This window comes from Pongo pygmaeus, chromosome 10 (assembly GCF_028885625.2).
Source record: "Pongo pygmaeus isolate AG05252 chromosome 10, NHGRI_mPonPyg2-v2.0_pri, whole genome shotgun sequence".
NCBI classification, from domain to species: domain Eukaryota; kingdom Metazoa; phylum Chordata; class Mammalia; order Primates; family Hominidae; genus Pongo; species Pongo pygmaeus.
In genome coordinates this window covers 62,225,388-62,244,553 of record NC_072383.2, presented here as the reverse complement: position 1 = coordinate 62,244,553, position 19,166 = coordinate 62,225,388, and the positions used below count along the sequence as shown (strand labels likewise).

At 42.8% G+C, this 19,166-nt stretch overlaps 1 protein-coding gene across 2 annotated transcripts in view; it reads right to left on the bottom strand.

The window, feature by feature from the left end:
- The window catches only part of XPOT (exportin for tRNA), a 46,676-nt gene extending 30,912 nt beyond the window's left edge, over nt 1-15,764 (bottom strand). The window contains exons 1-4 of one of the 2 annotated variants that reach the window (XM_054442284.2): nt 12,990-15,764; nt 7,717-7,850; nt 2,864-2,946; nt 1,091-1,147 (exon numbers count right to left, since the gene is read on the bottom strand). In XM_054442284.2, the coding sequence (XP_054298259.1) occupies nt 1,091-1,147; nt 2,864-2,946; nt 7,717-7,776 (200 nt within the window). In that variant the 5' untranslated portion in view covers nt 7,777-7,850; nt 12,990-15,764. The remainder of the gene's footprint in view (nt 1-1,090; nt 1,148-2,863; nt 2,947-7,716; nt 7,851-12,989) is intronic. The other variant, XM_063646465.1, reaches the window with a different exon arrangement.
- Between the last annotated feature and the right edge of the window lie 3,402 nt (nt 15,765-19,166).

Sequence of the window (19,166 nt, the reverse complement as noted above, 5' to 3'; positions counted from 1 at the left end):
GGGCATCAATATCAATCTTTAATTTGTGATTCTATTCATGTTGAATAGAATTTTTCAAAAGAAAATATGTTTTGTGGTCTGTGATCTACAGAATAAACCAATAGGTGAACTAGGAATCCTCTCAGTAATGATTTGTTATTTTGCTTAATTAGTAAGTCAGAGATTCTGAACACAAGTGCCCATGCAGCTACTTAACTCTAAGAGAGAGTTGTCATGTAGAAAAACAGGCCTGGTGTTACCAGATATTCTGACTTTTCCAGAAAAGCTGGAAATCTAGATTTTTCTGTGAAATGTCTGGATTTTCATTTTTTTTTTTGAGACAAGGTCTTGCTGTATTGCCCAGGCTGAAGTGCAGTGGCACTATCGTGGCTCACTGGAGCCTCACCCTCCTGGCCTCAGCTTCCCCAGTAGCTGGGAATACAGAAGCACGCAACCATGCCTGGCTAATTTTTTTAAAAAATTTTTGTAGAGATGAGGTCTCACTATGTTTCCTAGGCTGGTCTCAAACTCCTGAGCTCAAACGATCCTCTTGCCTTGGCCTCCCAAAGTGCTCAGATCATAGGCATGAGCCACTGCGCCCAGCCTTGGATTTTCATATGTAACCAACAAACTCCGCATTTTTTAAATTTTTGAGACGGAGTCTCACTGTCACCCAGTCTGGAGCGCAGTGGTGTGATCCCGGCTCACTGCAACCTCCGCCTCCCAGGTTCAAGCAATTCTCGTGCCTCAGTCTCCTGAGTAGCTCAGATTACAGGTGCATGCCACCACATCTGACTAATTTCTGTATTTTTCGTAGAGACGGGGTTTCACCATGTTGGCCAGGCTGGTTAGTCTCAAACTCCTGACCTCAAGTGATCTACCGGCCTCAGCCTCCCAAAGTGCTCGGATTACAGGCGAGAGCTACTGCGCCTGGCCAACTCAGCACTTTTAAAACACTTTGGGATACATCAAAACATATCTATAACCTGGATATAACATATACACTGTCAATTTACAACCTGTATTATGGTTTCCTTAAGGAAGAAAAACATTAAATTAAAAAAAGACTTCTCCCCGCAAATCTGAGTCAAAACAGTGAGAAAAGCCTTACTTGTATTTAACTTGATGTTCCAGTACTTGAAAGCAGAAAAACTTCACATGATCATCACTGAAAAAGAAAAAAAGAAAATGAGATAAGCAGAATATGAACTGAGGAAAACAAATCAAAGGCAAAATAGTAATGAGTAATACAGCAGAAAAGTTTCTCAAACTAGACCTTCGGCTTGTTTCATACTTACTGGTCTCATTTTATGATGTTAAAATCCATTTACTTAAAAAGCTATGAGAACTCTAAATATTATACAATATTTAAAATTTCCATTAAATCTGACAAGCAAAATAACCAAAATATTAAGATACACCTTGAATACAGTGCTTTGTAAGCAGCAAACCATCCCCCTAAATTCCAGATATTAAGATTCCTGGAACAGTCCCTTCATTTTACAATAACAGGTTAGGTGTAAAACGAAAATGGCAGAACAGCCAGAGTCTGAGTGAAAGTAGAGATGGTCGTCCAAATCCTGCTTAAAATTCAACCCCAGTAGTTCTATTGTAGCCAAATCCAAAACAAGAAGGGCCACATGGACTGTCAGTCCAGCTTCAAAGTTTCATACAGGAAACTAAATTACAAATATGGTACCCTTGCTTATATAAGATGGGGGCAAAAGTCAACACACCAATTACCTACTTCCAACTGTCTTTCTAGGGGAGTGGCAGAGTTGCAGTAAGCCAGCTATAAACACTGACAAAGATCCTCTAGAGACCAACAATCTGCCAATGAAGTGAGTATAAGAGAGTTCCTATTTCTGTAAAAAGTTAGTTGAATGCTTTAGAAAGATTTCATAGAAAGCCACACCGCAGAAGGAAAAAATCTTGTACATATTTGACATGGCCTATATAACCAGAAGACTTGAGAGGTGGGGACAAATATCTTAAAAATCTATGGATTGTCACTCATTGTACAGAGACCCATGCTAGAAATTGTAGAGGATGGGTTATAGGTGTGACCAACCTACGAATAAAGTGAATGCTAGTTAGTATACAAAGATAAAGACTGTGGTCCAATATCAAAAGATTGGTCACTGAATGATTATATACCTTAAGTTAAAATTAAAAATTAAGATATAGGCCGGGCGCAGTGGCTCACGCCTGTAATCCTAGCACTTTGGAAGGCTGAGATGGGCAGATCACAAGGTCAGGAGATCGAGACCATCCTGGCTAACACAGTGAAACCCTGTCTCCACTAAAAAAAATACAAAAAAATTAGCCAGGCATGGTGGTGGGCGCCTGTAGTCCCAGCTACTCAGGAGGCTGAGGCAGGAGAATGGCGAGAACCCAGGAGGCGGAGCTTGCAGTGAGCCTAGACTGAGCCACTGCACTCCAGCCTGGGCGACAGAGCGAGACTCCATCTCAAGAAAATAATAATAATAATAATAAAATAAATAAATAATTTTAAAAATTAAGATATATATCATTTACAATCACTGTCTTTACCAACGTTTTAGGAAAGTAGTTATCACTCTCAATCATAAGATAAGGGAGTTTTTACTGCACTTTATTCCAGCTGGGATCTGGTGACAGGTACACAATATATACCAAAGGATGGTTTTACTGAAAAGTTAATTCTGAAATGGCCAAACTGGGTTTACTAATTTTCTCATTTCTACATGGAATGACTATATGTTAATGGCTTTGCAAAAAAAAAAAAAAAAAAAAAAGTCACAAAATGTTTTTATGAAAACACTTTCCAAATACAGGTAAATTTCACAGTCCTGTCATGTCCACAGAAATTTAAATTTGTCATGCGAATTTTGTTTTTAATTACCTGTATGTCCTCTGGGCTAGAGCTTCTGCACACACCTGCCAGGCATCTGGGGAAATCTTTAACTGCTCAAAATAGGCCAGGGCCTATATGATTGCAAAACAAAAAAATGCATTTAGAATAAACAATCTCAATGCCCTGCTAATACTAAACGAAATATTCTGAGAGTTGCAAACCTGTAACAAATCAGTAAACTTCATAGAAAAACAGCTAAAACATTAAATGCAGGCTTCCGAATATATGCAACTTGGGGTCATTCCTAAAAATAGGTTAAATAAATATAAATTCCATCAGTTAGATAATCAAACCTGTTTTCTTACAGCAGCAACAACACAAAAATGCCCCGCAGCCTTCATGGGGTTATTATGAAGAATGAGAGCAAGTGCTTTGTCAAGTGCCATACTACTGAGAAATTGCAGAGGATAAGGGTGTGATCATTTTACAATATGTAATTATAAAATGGCTTGTGAAGGGCACTTTTCCTATTTAATAGCACATCTGCTATTAAAGCGGTGATTATAAAAGATAAAACATACTGTGTACCTTATCTTGATCTACTGTTACATGGGAGAGTATTTCAAGTCTTTAATTATATCATGTAAGTTCCCTAAAGAGATTAAAATTGGAGTACAAGTGCATGATATGAATTTTGAAAAATATTAAGTAACTGAAAAGGTCAAAGCTTGAGGAAGTTTCTTATCTCTAAGTTTATGAATTCAGGGCGTTGTAATCACAAGTAACAGTGCCAACAAGGAGCAAGAGTACTCTAGAATGGATGCAGCATCAAGTCCATATGCTCTCTACCAAACTGTTGGGAAAATGGGAGTTACTTCAGGCACTCTTCCTATCAGCATGTTGCACCAGATGCAGGTTTCACACATGGCAATGGACAAATAGTAGTGAACATCTTGTGAAAAGTATCTCCAATAGACAAGAAAATTGCACATCAACTGGGAACACTGCTAGATGATTTGACAGCAATTATGTATGATACAAAACCTGACATGAGGTAAAAGAAACATTAGCCTTAGAGAAACCTAATTTCAATTGGTAAATATTTTTAAAACGTTGATGTCTCCCACTAGTGATGAAATCAGTTTATGGGTCCTGAACAATAATTTTTAAAAATGAAATAGAGAATATTAGATATTCTGTACTGTACCCTAGCAAGAATATTACTTTCTATAACTTGTTTTAGTTATTTATGTGCATATGTACATATACATATATACACACACACCGGGTCATCGAGATGTAAAGTTATTTTTTTCTTTGGGTTACAGATCAAAGCCACTGTATTTATATTTAGGTGATAGTTTCCTATACTATGTAACTGTATGAATGAGGGAATGGGTTTTCATACATGGTCTCAATGGCTGCTCCCACTGACAGAAGACCAGGTAAATGAAGATGATTAGGTGAAGATCACCAAATATAATATTAATTATGTGGTATAACAAAAAAATACATTTGGGCTTTGCAGCCAGTTGCTGGCTCAGAGCTCTTAAAACTCTTGGAAAATTTCCTGAGCGACAGGACCGTCTTTTGTTATTTATAATGAGCCCTTTGGGCCAGGCACAGCAGTTCACACCTATAATCCCAACACTCTGGGGGGCCAAGGTGGGAAGATCACTTGAGGCCAGCAGTTTAAGATTAGCCTGGGCAACATAGTGGGACCCTGTCTCTACAAAAAATTTAAAAATTAGCCAGAAGTGGTGACGTGCACCTACAGTCCCAACTACTTGGGAGGCTAAGGTGGAAGCATCACTAGAGACTTCGAGGTCAACAGAGTTTACGTTAATGAGGTAACTTGGTGTGGGAACCCTAGACAGCCTCAGGATATGGCTGGTTACCAGAAAGATCAATTGATTAGAGTGTTGAAACTTTTTAGCCCTAACCACCAACCTCTGGGAAGGGGAGAAGGGACTCAAGATTCAGCTCTATAAAAACTGTTGAACTTCCAGGTTGGCAAACACATCGAGATGCTGAGGGTGGTGTTCCTAGAGAGGGCACAAAAGCTCTGTGCCCCTTCCCCTATACTTTGCCCTATGCATCACTTCCATGTGGCTGCTCATGAGGTGTATCCTTAATCAGTACAAGAAAGTCAACTGTTTTTCTAAGTTCTGTAGGCTACTCCATCCATCATCAGAAATATGAGAGGTTCTGGACTCAATTAGTGTCTTAAGTGGGGGCGGTTTGTAAGACTGAGCCCATAACTTGTGGGATGTGATGCTAATCCTGGTAGTGTCAGAATTGAATTGATTTGTAGGACACCCAGTTGGTGTCCACAGAAATCAAGACAGTTGGTTGTTGGTATTGGAAAACAGCCCAGAGTAAATAATGTCTCTCTTTAGAAGTTAAGACTATAAGAGCACAGGAAGCTATAAAAGATAGTACTAGTTTAGTTGTTTCTAACAGCAGTCCATGAAACATAGGGTTTTCTTTAGGAATATCTCAGAGGCCAGAGGACAAGGTAGAAGTTAATCATGTATGTTGCATTACCACCTAATATTTCACTTACAAAAGAGGGGAGAGGTGGTTTCAGCTGCTAGAAATGTCATGACATACCATTTTCTTTAAATAATAACAGGTTTTAAGCCAAAGACGAGTGTTTTATTTTTTAAAAAGGAGGAGGCCAGGCGCAGTGGCTCACGCCTGTAATCCCAGCACTTTGGAAGGCTGAGGCGGGGAGATCACAAGGTCAGGAGTTCGAGACCAGACTGACCAACATGGTGAAATCCCGTCTCTACTAAAAATACAGAAATTAGCTAGGCGTGGTGGTGTGTGCTTCTAAACCTAGCTACTCTAATCCCAGCTGAGGCAGGAGAATCTCTTGAACCCAGGAGTTGGAGGTTGCTGTGAGCCAAGATGGTGCCATTCCACTCCAGGCTGGGCAACAGAGTGAGACTCTGTCTCAAAAAAAAAAGGGCGGGGGTGGGGCGGGGGTGAGGGGAAGGAGAGGAGGGATAACCTGGAAGTTTTTAGTTTTTAAACAAAGCCTTTGTATTCTGAATCTATGCATTACTAACAATTTAAAAAACAAAATTCTACAACACTGACAAACAAGTCCTAGATTTCACCACCTAGTTCTACCCCATACCTTTTTTCTAATGGTTGATTGACTCTATGTGACAAGAGTCAGTTCAACTTTTATTGCCCATGTAAAAAACAGAGAATCACAGATAGACAACTGAGCAATTGGGGTTGGCAGACAGTCATTCTTCTCACCATCAAACTGAATTAAGTTTCCACTACTCCCGAACTGTGACAAAAGGGCTTTCAGAATTCACTTTAAGATTTCTTCCCTTTCATCCTAATAAATTGTTATTCAGATTGGCTAAATGGATACTGAATTATGCCTGGACCTGGATGCTTAAAACACATCTGTGACAGAACCCATTTTTATTGACAAAAAGCAGAACTTCTGTATTAAAACCACTAATAATGTATTGGTTTTAATTTTCTGAAAAGAAATCATGGCACATTTTAAAAAATTGGTTGCTGGAACTTAAGAGGCAAAGAAAATGCCTCTTTCATCCAAAAATTGGATGCTGGAACTTAAGAAATGAAAGATTTCAAGAGGCACATAAAAATAACAGTAAAGGCCATTTAATAACTAAACATACAGTCAAAGGCTTTTAATTATAAACATGCAATACCAAGCTAGACTAAAGGTAAAGATCTATGATGCTTCAACTATGTTTGAAGGTAGGTAGCATAAAACCCTATGCCAAGAAAGATTTGTTTACACACAGAAGACATGGATTTTAAATGTCTTTTGATGTCCTAACTTGTTTGATAGGTATCTTGTAATTAGCCAGATACTTAAATCTCAATTCCTATTATTTTCCTGTATCTGAAGAGCTCGTTACTTATTTACTAGCAGAGACATGCACATGGTAGTGTATTAGAAACTAGTTGGGATTGCTTTTTACTGCTTTAAAAGGTTTTTTTCTTAAAATAAGAATAAAAACTGCTATAATTTTTAGTGAGATTGTTAACCTCATTTAGCTCATTTATAAAAAGTATTCTTTGCTATGAAAAGTAAAAAGAAAATGCCTCTTTCTTTTCCACTTACCCTATACTTCAGAATGCCCACATCTTTAAAAAAATTAATTATAGGCTCATTCTTTATATTTTTCTATCATTCAGCTATAGTCATGATTATAGTTGTAGGCTACATTATGTTTAATTGTTTACATTTATCCAACTATCCCAGCACTTTATAATGGATTCTTGTCACGTAACCATTTTACTTAAGACATAACCTATCATAACTGCTTATTTATGTCTGCCTAGACCAAATAACAAGAATGTTAAATATCACTAATGTGGCCGGGCAGGGTGGCTCATGCCTATAATCCCAGCATTTTAGGAGACTGAGGTGGGCAGATTGCTTGAGCTCAGGAGTTTGAGACCACCCTGGGCAAGACGGTGAAACCCTATCTCTACAAAAAAAAAAAAAAAAAAAAAAAAAAAATCATTAAGGTAAGTGTTAAAACAGCTTGTATAGATCAAGCCAAGCAAAGAGAAAATACACGTCTGCTGCTATGGAAAGTCTCTTAAACGAATCCTTTGCGTTACAACTTTTAAATAATTAGAAATAATAACTGATGTTGCATAAAGATCTGCCTTGAATCATATGAGATTTTAATCCTTTTGTTTGGCCAAGTAAATAGAAAATAAATCACAACACTCACTGTTTCTATATTCAAAATATATTCAAATACCTCAAATTTTTTTGTTTCCGTTCATTTCTACCCAAAGTAGACTTTTGCCAGGTGCATTTTTATTCAAGTCCTCTAATGCCAATCTGTGGTGACATGGTTAAAAAATGATTCAGCAGAGTAACTTACCCTTTGTCTGAAGTCTGAATCAGCATTTGGATTTAGCCCTAATAGAGCCTGTTCATCCATCCTCGCTGCTATACTTGGAGTTTTCTGGTTATAATAGGCGTGCCCTCTGATCCCACAGAAGAATTTATAAACATCTGCCACAAAAAACAAAGTTGAAAGAAAACATTACTTGATAAACAAATAGATGCTTATCCTGAATAACGTAAATGGATAAAATCATGCAAAGAGCTTAAATGTTTAAAAACTTATTTCGGAACTTATCTAAATTACAACTAAAAGTTAGAGCCTAATTCTCAGAAAAATGGGCTCTGCTAACTACTTCACTAATGTGTAATTCCTAAAAATCTTTTTTTTTTTTTTTTTTTTTTGAGATGGAGTCTCGCTCTGTCGCCCAGGCTGGAGTGCAGTGGCGTGATATCTGCTCACTGCAAGCTCCGCTTCCCAGGTTCACACCATTTCCCCTGCCTCAGCCTCCCGAGTAGCTGGGACTACAGGCGCCTGCCACCGCATCGGGCTAATTTTTTGTATTTTTAGTAGAGACAGGGTTTCACCATGTTAGACAGGATGGTCTTGATCTCCTGACCTTGTGATCCGCCCACCTTGGCCTCCCAAAGTGCTGGGATTATAGGCATGAGCCACCCCGCCTGGCCCCTAAAAATCTTGAAGTATGCCATTAAGGTCCTCAAGCTTCCTTAGTTTTCAAGATCTTCTTAATAAGCTATAGAAAGTAATCATTTTCTACTTTAAAAAGTAGAAGCACCTAATTTATGCAGTGTTTTACTTATCTCTAGTACTTAAAAATACAATTGTGCAACTGCAGTAAGTATAAAAATGACAAATCCAGACTATTACAGTAATTGTAATAATTTGTCTACTTCCAGATACAAATATCACAAACCTTCTTTAAAACATTAGAATGGCTGACCTCAGAGTTCAATATCCTTTGGAGTGTTTACTAAGTACTACAACAGAAGTCTAATGAAAGGAACAGGATAATGAAAAACCAGTCATTTAGCTTTTGAGCAATGGACTTAGTTTTGCATTTTACAGATCTCTGCTTTTGCCAGCCAATTCTAAAAATTTCAAAAAAAAAAGTTTTTCAATAGTAGATACAAAAACCCAGAAACCAGCCAGGCGCAGTGGCTCACACCTATAATCCCAGAACTTTGGGAGGCCGAGGTGCGCAGATCACTTAAGGTCAGGAGTTCAAGTCAGCCTGACCAACACGGTGAAACCCCATTTCTACTAAAAAGACAAAAATCAGCCAGGCTTGGTGGCACACGCCTGTAATCCCAGCTACTCGGGTGACTGAGGCACAAGAATTGCTTGAACCCAGGAGGCAGAGGTTGCAGTGAGCCAAGATTGCGCCACTGCACTCCAGCCTGGAGAACAGAGTGAGATTCCATCTCAAAAAAAAAAAAAAAAAAAAAAAAATCCACAAATGACTTAACACTGACTACTCTAAGAATTGTTTTAATCTCTGAGAGGTAATCCACTTCTTCACAATATAGGTTCTAACATTCTCAAATTATAAGCTGCAAAAGGCATCCTAGTTTTTGATAGAATGTATATTCATTTGAGCAAACATGGAACAAACTCTAAATGATGTGAAAATGATATTATTCTCTCAAGACCTATAAGGTAGGGAGACCAAGTCTTATACTTCCATTAAAGGCTGTGGGTGGCCAGGCATGGTGGCTCATGCCTGTAATCCCAGCACTTTGGGAGGCCGAGGCAGGTGGATCACTTGAGGTCAGGAGTTCAAGACCAGCCTGGCCAACATGATAAAATCCCCTACTAAAAATACAAAAAAATTAGCGGAGCATGGTGGCACACACCTGTAATCCCAGCTACTTGGGCGGCTGAGGCAGGAGAATCGCTTGAACCCAGGAGGTGGAGGTTGCAGTGAGCTGGGATCACGCCACTGCACTCCAGCCTGGGTGACAGAACGAGACTCTGTCTCAAAGAAAACAAAAAAAGGCTGTGGGGCTTTTTGTTTTAATTATCGTAACCAAAGACGCCAAAAGACTAATTGGGTTGGGGGTAGGGGAGAAAAGCCTTTTGGGAATAGCAGGGGTAGGGAGAAAAGCCTTTCGGGAATAGCAAAGCCAGGCTCAGGTCCAGGTTACAGGATACCTACAATATGCTTTTCTGTTTTCCTCTGAGCCTGCCTGAATCAAATAACTCAGGATATGGACTGAGAGCTTTGAAGACAGCTCAGCCCTTTCTCTTACGGTTCATAACGTACTTGCAGACTTCAAGGCAGTGTAACTCCCTACTGCCCTGAGATTACGATCCAAACACTTTTGAATAACTCCTCACTATTCTGCACCCCAGGTCAGCAAGGCCAGTGCTAGTGAACCACATGGCAGTTCTCCAGTGGTATGCTACCTTTCATCTTTGCACACTGCTCTTTCTTCTTGTTAGTAGGTTAACTCCTGCTGTCCTTTGAAATTCTACTTAGAAGCCACCTCTTTCAAGAACACTTCTTTGACCCCTATTGTCCAACTCTCCCAAATTGGATTACATGCCCCATCCTAAGCACTGCTATGCTGTCACTGCCAGCTTACTAGTTTTCTCTCATTAATCTTTTTTTTTTTTTTTTGAGACAGTCTCACTCTGTTGCCCAGTGTAGAGTGCAGTGACATGATCTCGGCTCACTGCAGCCTCTGGCTCCTGGGTTCAAGGGATTCTTCTGCCTCAGCCTCCCGAATAGCTGGGACTACAGGGGTGAGCCACCACACCCGGCTAATTTTTGTATTTTTTAGTAGAGATGGGGTTTCACCATGTTGCCCAGGCTGGTCTCGAACCCCTAATCTCAGATGATCTGCCCGCCTCCACCTCCCAAAGTGCTGGGATTACAGGTGTGAGCCACCCGGCCATCTCTCATAATCTTAAAGTGCAAGGACTGTCTTCACTATCCATCACTATGTCCCCAGGACATAGTAGAGCATAGGTTTTGGATTTCAAAGATCTGGGTTGGTATCCCCATCTTGTCATTTAATTGAGGCCACTTGGACAACTTACAAAACCTGAGAGAACCCTTTCTATGACATGGGAAAAAGACCATATGCCTCATAAAGTTGTAAAGGCTTCAAAGAGATAAGGTATGCAGAGCATGGCTGGCACATAGTGAGCCCTCAATACGTTGTTTATAATCAGAGGCAGGAACATGGGTGATGGAAACTACTTGGGGCATTCTTATGCTAGATCAGCATTTTTAAAAGACAGAAAAACACAAAGAAAGGCACTGGTTCCCTTCGCCCCCTAAATGTTAAGAAAATCTGATGTCCATTCCCCTGAAAAATGCCCAGGGAGAAAAAACGATTTCGGAGTTTCTAAGAATCCCAGATTGAGAAGTCCAATAAAAGCTTCCTTGAATTTGCTATGGCTTTTTAAAAAAAATGTTGGCCAGGCAGGGTGACTCCCGCCTGTAATCCCAGCACTAAGGAGGGCCGAAGGGGGCGCAGATCAACTGAGGTCGGGAGTTGGAGACCAGCCTGACCAACATGGAGAAACCCCGTCTCTACTAAAAATACAAAAATTAGCCAGGTGTGGTGGCGCATGCCTGCAATCCCAGCTATTTGGGAGGCTGAGGCAGGAGAATCGCTTGAACCCGGGAGGCGGAGGTTGCAGTGGGCTGAGATGGCGCCACCGCACTCCAGCCTGGTCAACCAGAGCGAAACTCCATCTAAAAAAAATTGCTGGCCAGGCACGGTGGCTCACGCCTGTAAACCCAGCATTTTGGGAGGCCGAGGTGGACGGATCACGAGGTCAGGAGTTCGAGACCAACCTGACCAACAGGGTGAAACGCCGTCTCTACTAAAAATACAAAAATTAGCGGGGCGTGTTGGCCCGCGCCTGTAATCCCAGCTACTCAGGAGGCTGACGAAGGAGACTCCCATGAACCCGGGAGGGAGAGGTTGCAGGGAGCGCAGATCGTGTCATTGCACTCCGCCTGGGCGACAGAGTGAGACACCGTGTCAAAAAAAAAAAAAAAATGCTTAAGCTTGGTCAAGTCACTCTGAAGCTATCCGGAGAAAAATCAAGTGGCCCTAAGGAAAACATAGCCAATAAACCCAAGGAAACAAACTAGTTACAGTTGTCACTACAGAAAGAATCCCCCACATAGAAGGCATTTGGACGATCAATATGCAGTGGAAGGCCAGGCGCGGTGGCTCACGCCTGTAATCCCAGCACTTTGGGAGGCCGAGGCGGGTGGATCACGAGGTCAGGAGATCGAGACCATCCTGGCTAACACGGTGAAACTCCACCTCTACAAAAAATACAAAAAGTAGCCAGGTGTGGCGGGGCGCGCCTGTAACAGAGCTACTCGGGAGGCTGAGGCTGTAGAATCACTTGAACCTGAGAGGCAGAGGTTGCAGTGAGCCGACATGGCACCACTGCACTGCAGCCTGGGCGACCGAGCGAGACTCCGTCTCAAAACAAAAACAAAAAAAACCCAAAAAATGTTTCAATACGGTAAACAATTATGCATCTTGCAAAGGTTCTGGGGGGAAGGCAAGCAACATACTTAAAATATTAAGCCTTAACTTTTCCTGGATAGCCATTGAGAATCAAACAATTTGGAAAAATTCCTCTACACCTACTGAAGACTGTTTCAAACGCTACGACTGAATCTTTCCAGCCTTTTAACACCACGCTGACAAGCCGGTTTAATAAAACCTAACTCTCCCCCAACCCCCGCCCGCCACAACTAATTAGCACTTTCAAAAAGTACTCGTTTTTCTGGTTACAGGGAAACTCATGCTTCTCTAGTCCTGCAGGATAGTGAGGAAGGTTTGAGAAGAAATGGAGCGTCCGTGCTGGCCAATTACTGCACAGAAATAACACTTTTCCTTTTTGTCCAGGGGTGGGGGAAGAATCAAGTTTGAGGTCTCCACAGTTGATTAGGCTACAACGATGACCAACGGGCTTCGGAACCACAGGCGATGCCAACCCTCCTCTGCCAGCCTTGCTCCCATCCCTCCCCGATCCCTCCCCCTAAAGGAAGCCTCGTGGCAATTCGGGTGATGAAACACCAGGCAACGGGCGGCCACGCACTCGGGACGCGCTCCTCGGCGGCGGCCCCGGCTCGTACCCACCCCCACCCGGTCCGCCCAGCCAGGGGGTGCACCGCCATGGAGGGTCCCAAGCCTGCACCCTCCCTGGCGTCGGGACTCCCCCGGGCCGGTCCGCCCCGGCCAACTTCCTCAAAGCCTCACGCGGACCAAACGTGGTCCCGGTCCCGCTGCCCCCGAGCCCCGAGTCACCTTCCCTATCACTCCATCCCGCCTCCCAGCCTGCACTCCAGATGGTCAGCCAGCGGAGCGGAGCGGCGCCGCACGCAGAGAGCTGGGAGAGCGGCCCTCGTCCTTGTCGCCGTAGTCCTCCGCCACGGCCGCAGCGCCAACGCCAGAAACGGAGCTGGCCGGGACCGCGCGCCTCTAGTCGCTCCGCGTCCCCTGGCACCTTCTCTTGCGTGGCGCCGGGCAGACAGGCAGGCAAGCAAGCAAGCAAGCAAGCGGGCGGGGTCGGCGCCCCAGGAAGGGAAAGAGCGCGAGGGCCGGCTAACGCCGCCGCCGCCGCCGCTGAGTCAGCGCGAAGCGCGCTCCCCGCGTCGGTGCCGCGCGGGCGGGCGCCGGCGCCAGCAGTCTCATGGAGAGTGCGGGCGGCAGCCCGCGGGCTGACGCCGGAGGCCTACAACTCCCAGCATGCAGCGAGCGGGCGACGCTTCCGGGCGGCGAGGCGCACACGCGCTCCCTGGCGCTCGGCGGAAGGCGTGGTCGCCGGGGCTTGAGGTGCATGCCGGGATGAGGCGTCCGGCCCAGGAGTCCCTACCCAGCTCTTAAATCCCGGTTTGTGTCTGCGTTGTGTCAGAGCTCAAGCGTCAGGTTCGCCCCGTGCATTCCACAAAGGGCTTCTAGTAGTTAAGAGTACGGATTCACGAATCAGGATGACGTGGTTCTAACCACGTGTGAGTCAGTTTAATTGCTTGTCTACGGCCCCAAGTGTCCCGAGTCCAGCAGTGTAAAGATCTGATGAGTGCTGACAGTTTTTCAAAATTAATTAATTAATTAATTAATTTATTTATTTCTTTATTCTTTGAGACAGAGTCTCGCTCTGTCGCCCAGGATGGGGTGCAATGGCGAGATCTTGGCTCACTGCAACCTCCGCCTCTGGGGTTCAAGCAGTTCTCCTGCATCAGCCTCCTGAGTAGCTGGGATGACAGGCGCGCGCCACCATGCCCAGCTAATTTTTGTATTTTTCGTAGAGACAGGGTTGCACCATGTTGGACAGGCTGGTTTCGAACTCCTGACCTCAAGTGATCACCTGCCTCGGCCTCCCAAAGTACTGGGATTACAGGCGTGAGCCACGGTGTCCGGTCCAAAATTTATTTTAAACAGACTAAAATTTTGTCTGTGAAAAGAAGGAGAGCATTCTTAGGAAGTCCTACTCACGGGATCTTTCGATGCTACTAAATGTCACTTCATTTATTTGGTCACAGATTTATTAATTTATTAATGCAACATAGAGGCAGTGTAGGCTTAGGCTGCCTCGACTTAACTGCCACTCCGCCTCCTCACTAATTGACCTCAGGCACTTTACTTTAGTCTACCCATGCTTCAGTTTACTCGTATGTAAAATGGGGATTGTAATAGTACCGACCTCAAAGGGTTTCTGTGAGGTTTGAGTTAATACATCTGTTTGACACACAGTATGCTCAATATTTACATTTCATTGTTGATTATTCAATATGTACTAAATACAGACTAGGTTGCTGCCACAGACTACGAACAAAACTTGGAGAGGGAGGAATGGTAAGAGCATAGAATAAAACTAATGTAACAATTTAACAGCTACATTTATTTAGCTGGCCAAGGCACTACACCAGGCATTTCCTATATAAAATACCTTGAATCACTCTTGCATCATGTTTCTAATTTATGTGTTTAAAATGTCAGGCTAGTGGCTACAAGGTGTCGCTAAAGGAGAACTGGGTTTTAATTTTTTCTTGTTTTTAGAGAAAGGGTCTCGCTCTGTTACCCAGTCTGGAGTAGAGTGGTCATAGCTCACTGCAGCCTTGACCTCCTGGGCTCAAGCAATCCTCCTGCCTCAGCCGCCCAAGGAGCTGGGACTACAGGTGCATACCATCATACCTGGCTATTTTTGTTTGTTTTTGTAGAGTTGGGGACTTGCTCTGTTGCCCAGGCTGATCTCTAACTCCCAGGCTCAAATGAACCTCCCACCTCAGCCTCCCAAAGTGTTGGAATTACGAGTGTGAGTCCCTGTGTCAGGCCTTAATTTTCTTCATGCTGCTCTCAGTTGGCTTCCCAATGAAATAGGTTCTTTGTTGTTCTGGCATACAAATTTTCTTTTGATTGTAATCCTTGCATGCATTATGTTTCTACTATTCAGATTACTAATTATTCAAATTAATTAATTATAAACAAGAAGTATCTCTTGTTTTACTTCTGAGAAAACCAAAGTCATGGTATTCTCAAGACTAGAGATAATTCAACAAAGCCTGTGAATCTCCCTCATTTGGAATCTCTCTGGGCCCAATCTGTTTTCCACTGCTAGGGCACTGCTGCCAAAGCTATATCATATGAAACCACCCTCCCTAAAAGCTCAGGGACCATCTCCAAATAGGAGGGCGAGTGAAACTGTAAGAGCTGGATTGATGGGTGGAATCTGGAAGCTAAAGTAACTCCATCTTTGGTACTAATCCGCCATGTTGGCTTCTGATTAATCCCTGTTCCCGGAAGGCCTCTAAGATTTCAAGTTGTGTGAGAGCACATACTGTAAATTCTGCCCTTACATCAAAACAGCCTTGATGTTATTGTACTTCAGTTGTCTACACATCCTGATGTGGTTTGGCTGTGTCTTCACCCAAATCTCATCTTGAATTGTAATTCCCATAATCCCCTCATGTCGTGGGAAGGATCAGGTGGAGATAATTGAATCATGGGGGTGGTTTCCCCCACCCTGTTCTCGTGATAGTGAGTTTTCATGAGAGCTGATGGTTTTATAAGGGGCTTCCCCCTTTGCTGGGCACTCATTCTTCTCTCCCCTGCTGCCATGTGAAGAATGATGTGTTTACTTCCCCTTTTGCCATGATCATAAGTTTCCTGAGGCCTCCTCAGCCCTGAGGTACTGTGAGTCAATTAAATCTCTTTCCTTTATAAATTACCCAGTCCCAGGCATTCCTTTATAGCAGTGTGAGAACAGACATAATACACATCCCTTCTGAATTACATATACCCTTTCCATATGGGGGTTAATGGTGAGGGCATCCACCATCTTGTTTCATTGCTGCTGGAGACACAGACATGGCTTTTTTCACAAGTTGCTATTGAATGTTTCTAAGAAAAAAAATCTCAGGCTGGGATTTCTGCCCTACCTATTTCAGTGTATCTTCTGAGTCTAGCACAGTGCCAGCCTGCTAGTTTCAACTCAATAACTGAATCATTGCATGAATTCTTATATTAGCTGTGATGATCAACTATGGAGTATAAAGGCCCAATACTAATATTGGGCTGAGTGCATCTGCAGTCTGTATGTTCAGCATATTCCAGGCCTCATCCTAAAGAATATGGCAATTCAATCTATCGTATTATATATGTCTTTACTTGCTGTTTTGTTTGTAAATTCATTTTGTGGCTACTTCTTATGTTGAATGTCATACAAAGCCTATCTTCAGTTTATCTACTAACATTAGCTCTTTCGTTTATGGTAGTTGAAATACCTAGAATTGTAGAAATCTCTTTCAACTTTGTAAACTCATATTATTTCAGAACAAATAAAGAGGCTAGGCGCAGTGGCTCATGCCTGTAATCCCGGCACTTTGGGAGGCTGAGGCAGATGGATCACAAGGTCAAGAGATCGAGACCAGCCTGGTCAACATAGTAAAATAACGTCTCTACTAAAAATACAAAAAAAAAAATTAGCCGGGCATGGTGGCGCATGCCTGTAGTCCCAGTTACTTGAGAAGCTGAGGCAGGAGAATTGCTTGAACCTGGGAGGTTGCAGTGAGCCGAGATCGTGCCACTGCACTCCGGCTTGGGCAACACAGTGAGACTCTGTCTCAAAAAAAAAAAAAAAAAAAAAAAAAGCCTGGTGCGGGGATGCATGCCTGTAATCCCAGCACCTTGGGAGGCCAAGGTGAGTGGTTCAGGAGGTCAGGAGTTCAAGACCAGCTTGGCCAACATAGTGAAACCCTGCCTCTACTAAAAATACAAAAATTAGCCGGGCATGGTGGCACATGCCTATAGTCCCAGCTACTCAGGAGGCTGAGGCAGAAGAATTGCTTGAACCGGGAGGTGGAGGTTGCAGTGAGCTGAGATCGCACCACTGCACTCCAGCTTGGGCAACAGAGTGAGACTTCATCTCAACAACCACAACAACCACAACAACAACAACAACAACAAGAACAAGTAAAGAAGCACTTGGTGGAATCCAACTGAAGAGGACCTGAGAGAGGTATTACATTTGACCATTCCATATTCTGCCTCCTCCGTCCATGAAGGGATGGGCAGTTTCTCATCTCAGATGAAAATGCTAGTCATCAACATGTTGACAAATAACACTATCATTTTGTAGCTGCCCAAAAGGCTCCTTTTGTAGCTGCCCAAAAGGCTCCCTGCTGCCTAGACAGAGCCAATTTATCAAGACAGGGGAATCTCAATAGAGAAAGAGTAATTCACATAGAGCGCCCTGTATGGGAGACCCTGTATGGGAGATTTTATTATTATTCAAATCAGTCTCCCTGAGCATTCAGGGATCAGAGTGTTTAAGGATGATTTGATGGGTGAGGGAAGGTCAGTGAATCGAGAGTGCTGATTGGTTGGATCAGAGATGAAATCATAGAGAGTTGAAGCTGTCCTCCTGCGCACTGAGTCAGTTCCTGGGTGGCGGCCACAAGATCAGATGACCCAGTTTATTGATCTGGGTGGTGCCAGCTGATCTATCAATTACAGGGTCTGCAAAATATCTCAAGCACTGATCTTAGGTTTTACAATAGTGATGTTATCCCCAGGAACAATTTGGGGAGGATCAGAATCTTGTAGCCTCTAGCTCCATGACTCCTAAACAATAATTTCTAATCTTATGGCTAATTTGTTAGTCCTACGAAGGTAGTCTAGTCCCCAGGTAAGAAGGGTGTTTTGGGAAGAGGCTGTTATTGTCTTTGTTTTAAACTATAAACTCTAAACTAAGATCCTCCCAAAGTTAGTTCAGCCTATGCCCAGGAATGAACAAGGACAGCTTGGAGTTTAGAAGCAAAATGGAGTTGGTTAGATCAGATCTCTTTCACTGTCTTGGTTATAATTTTGTAATGGTAGTTTCAATTTTAACATAAAGCATGTATGCTTGCATATGACAATGCTTTTATGTATTAATTGCCAACATTTTTGAGCATGTGTGCCAAACACAGTTTTTTTTGTTTTTTGTGTTTTTGTTTTTGTTTTTGAGACAGAGTTTCGCTCTTGTTGCCCAGGCTGGAATACAATGGCGCAATCTCGGCTCACCGCAACCTCTGCCTCCCAGGTTCAAGTGATTCTCCTGCCTCAACCTCCCGAGTAGCTGGGACTACAGGGATGTGCCACCACGCCCGGCTAATTTTGTATTTTTAGTAAAGATGGGGTTTCTCCATGTTGGTCAGGCTGGTCTCGAACTCCTAACCTCAAGTGATCTGCCAGCCTTGGCCTCCTAAAGTGTTGAGATTACAGGCATGAGCCACCGTGCCTGGCCGTCAAACACAGTTTTAAAGTGTTTATACATCAATCCTCACAACAACTCTATGGAGGTAGATACTATTATTATCCTCATTTTATAGACAAGGAAACTGGAGTGCATAGAAGTTAACTAGCTGAACTGGGATTCATTTGTAGTCATTGAAATACAAATAAAAAAATTAAAAAAAGAGCTGGTATTGAAACACACATAGTCTGACTCTAGAGTGTGTGCCACTAACCTATCTCTCAAATGAAGGTCCATTAGGATTGATGACAGTGTAGAACTATAGTACTAAGTCTGTTCTTCCTATAAATATGCTCAGAAGGCCCTTTCTTATAATGACAAAACTTTATTTGTACCTGTCCCATGTCTCCCTTTTCTTTCAATTGCTGAAGTACTTGAAGAAATTATGATAGATAACATTTGTATATGTGGTCCATTATGGTTTTCACCATGCCTCCATGTATCTTCTAATTTGTTCCTCTAACATTGTAGGGATGGAGCAGGTATCATCATCACCATTTTAAATTTACAGATGAGGAAACTAAGGTAGATCTATTTTAAGGAATGTATCCCAAGTTACATAATTGGTAAATGGTAGACTAGAACCTTGGATTCTTGATTCAAGATTTCTTGCCTCCAGTACACCACATTTGTTTCCTGTACGTACTCTTCCTTTCCTTCACCTTTTGTCATCTGTTTTTTCACTCCCA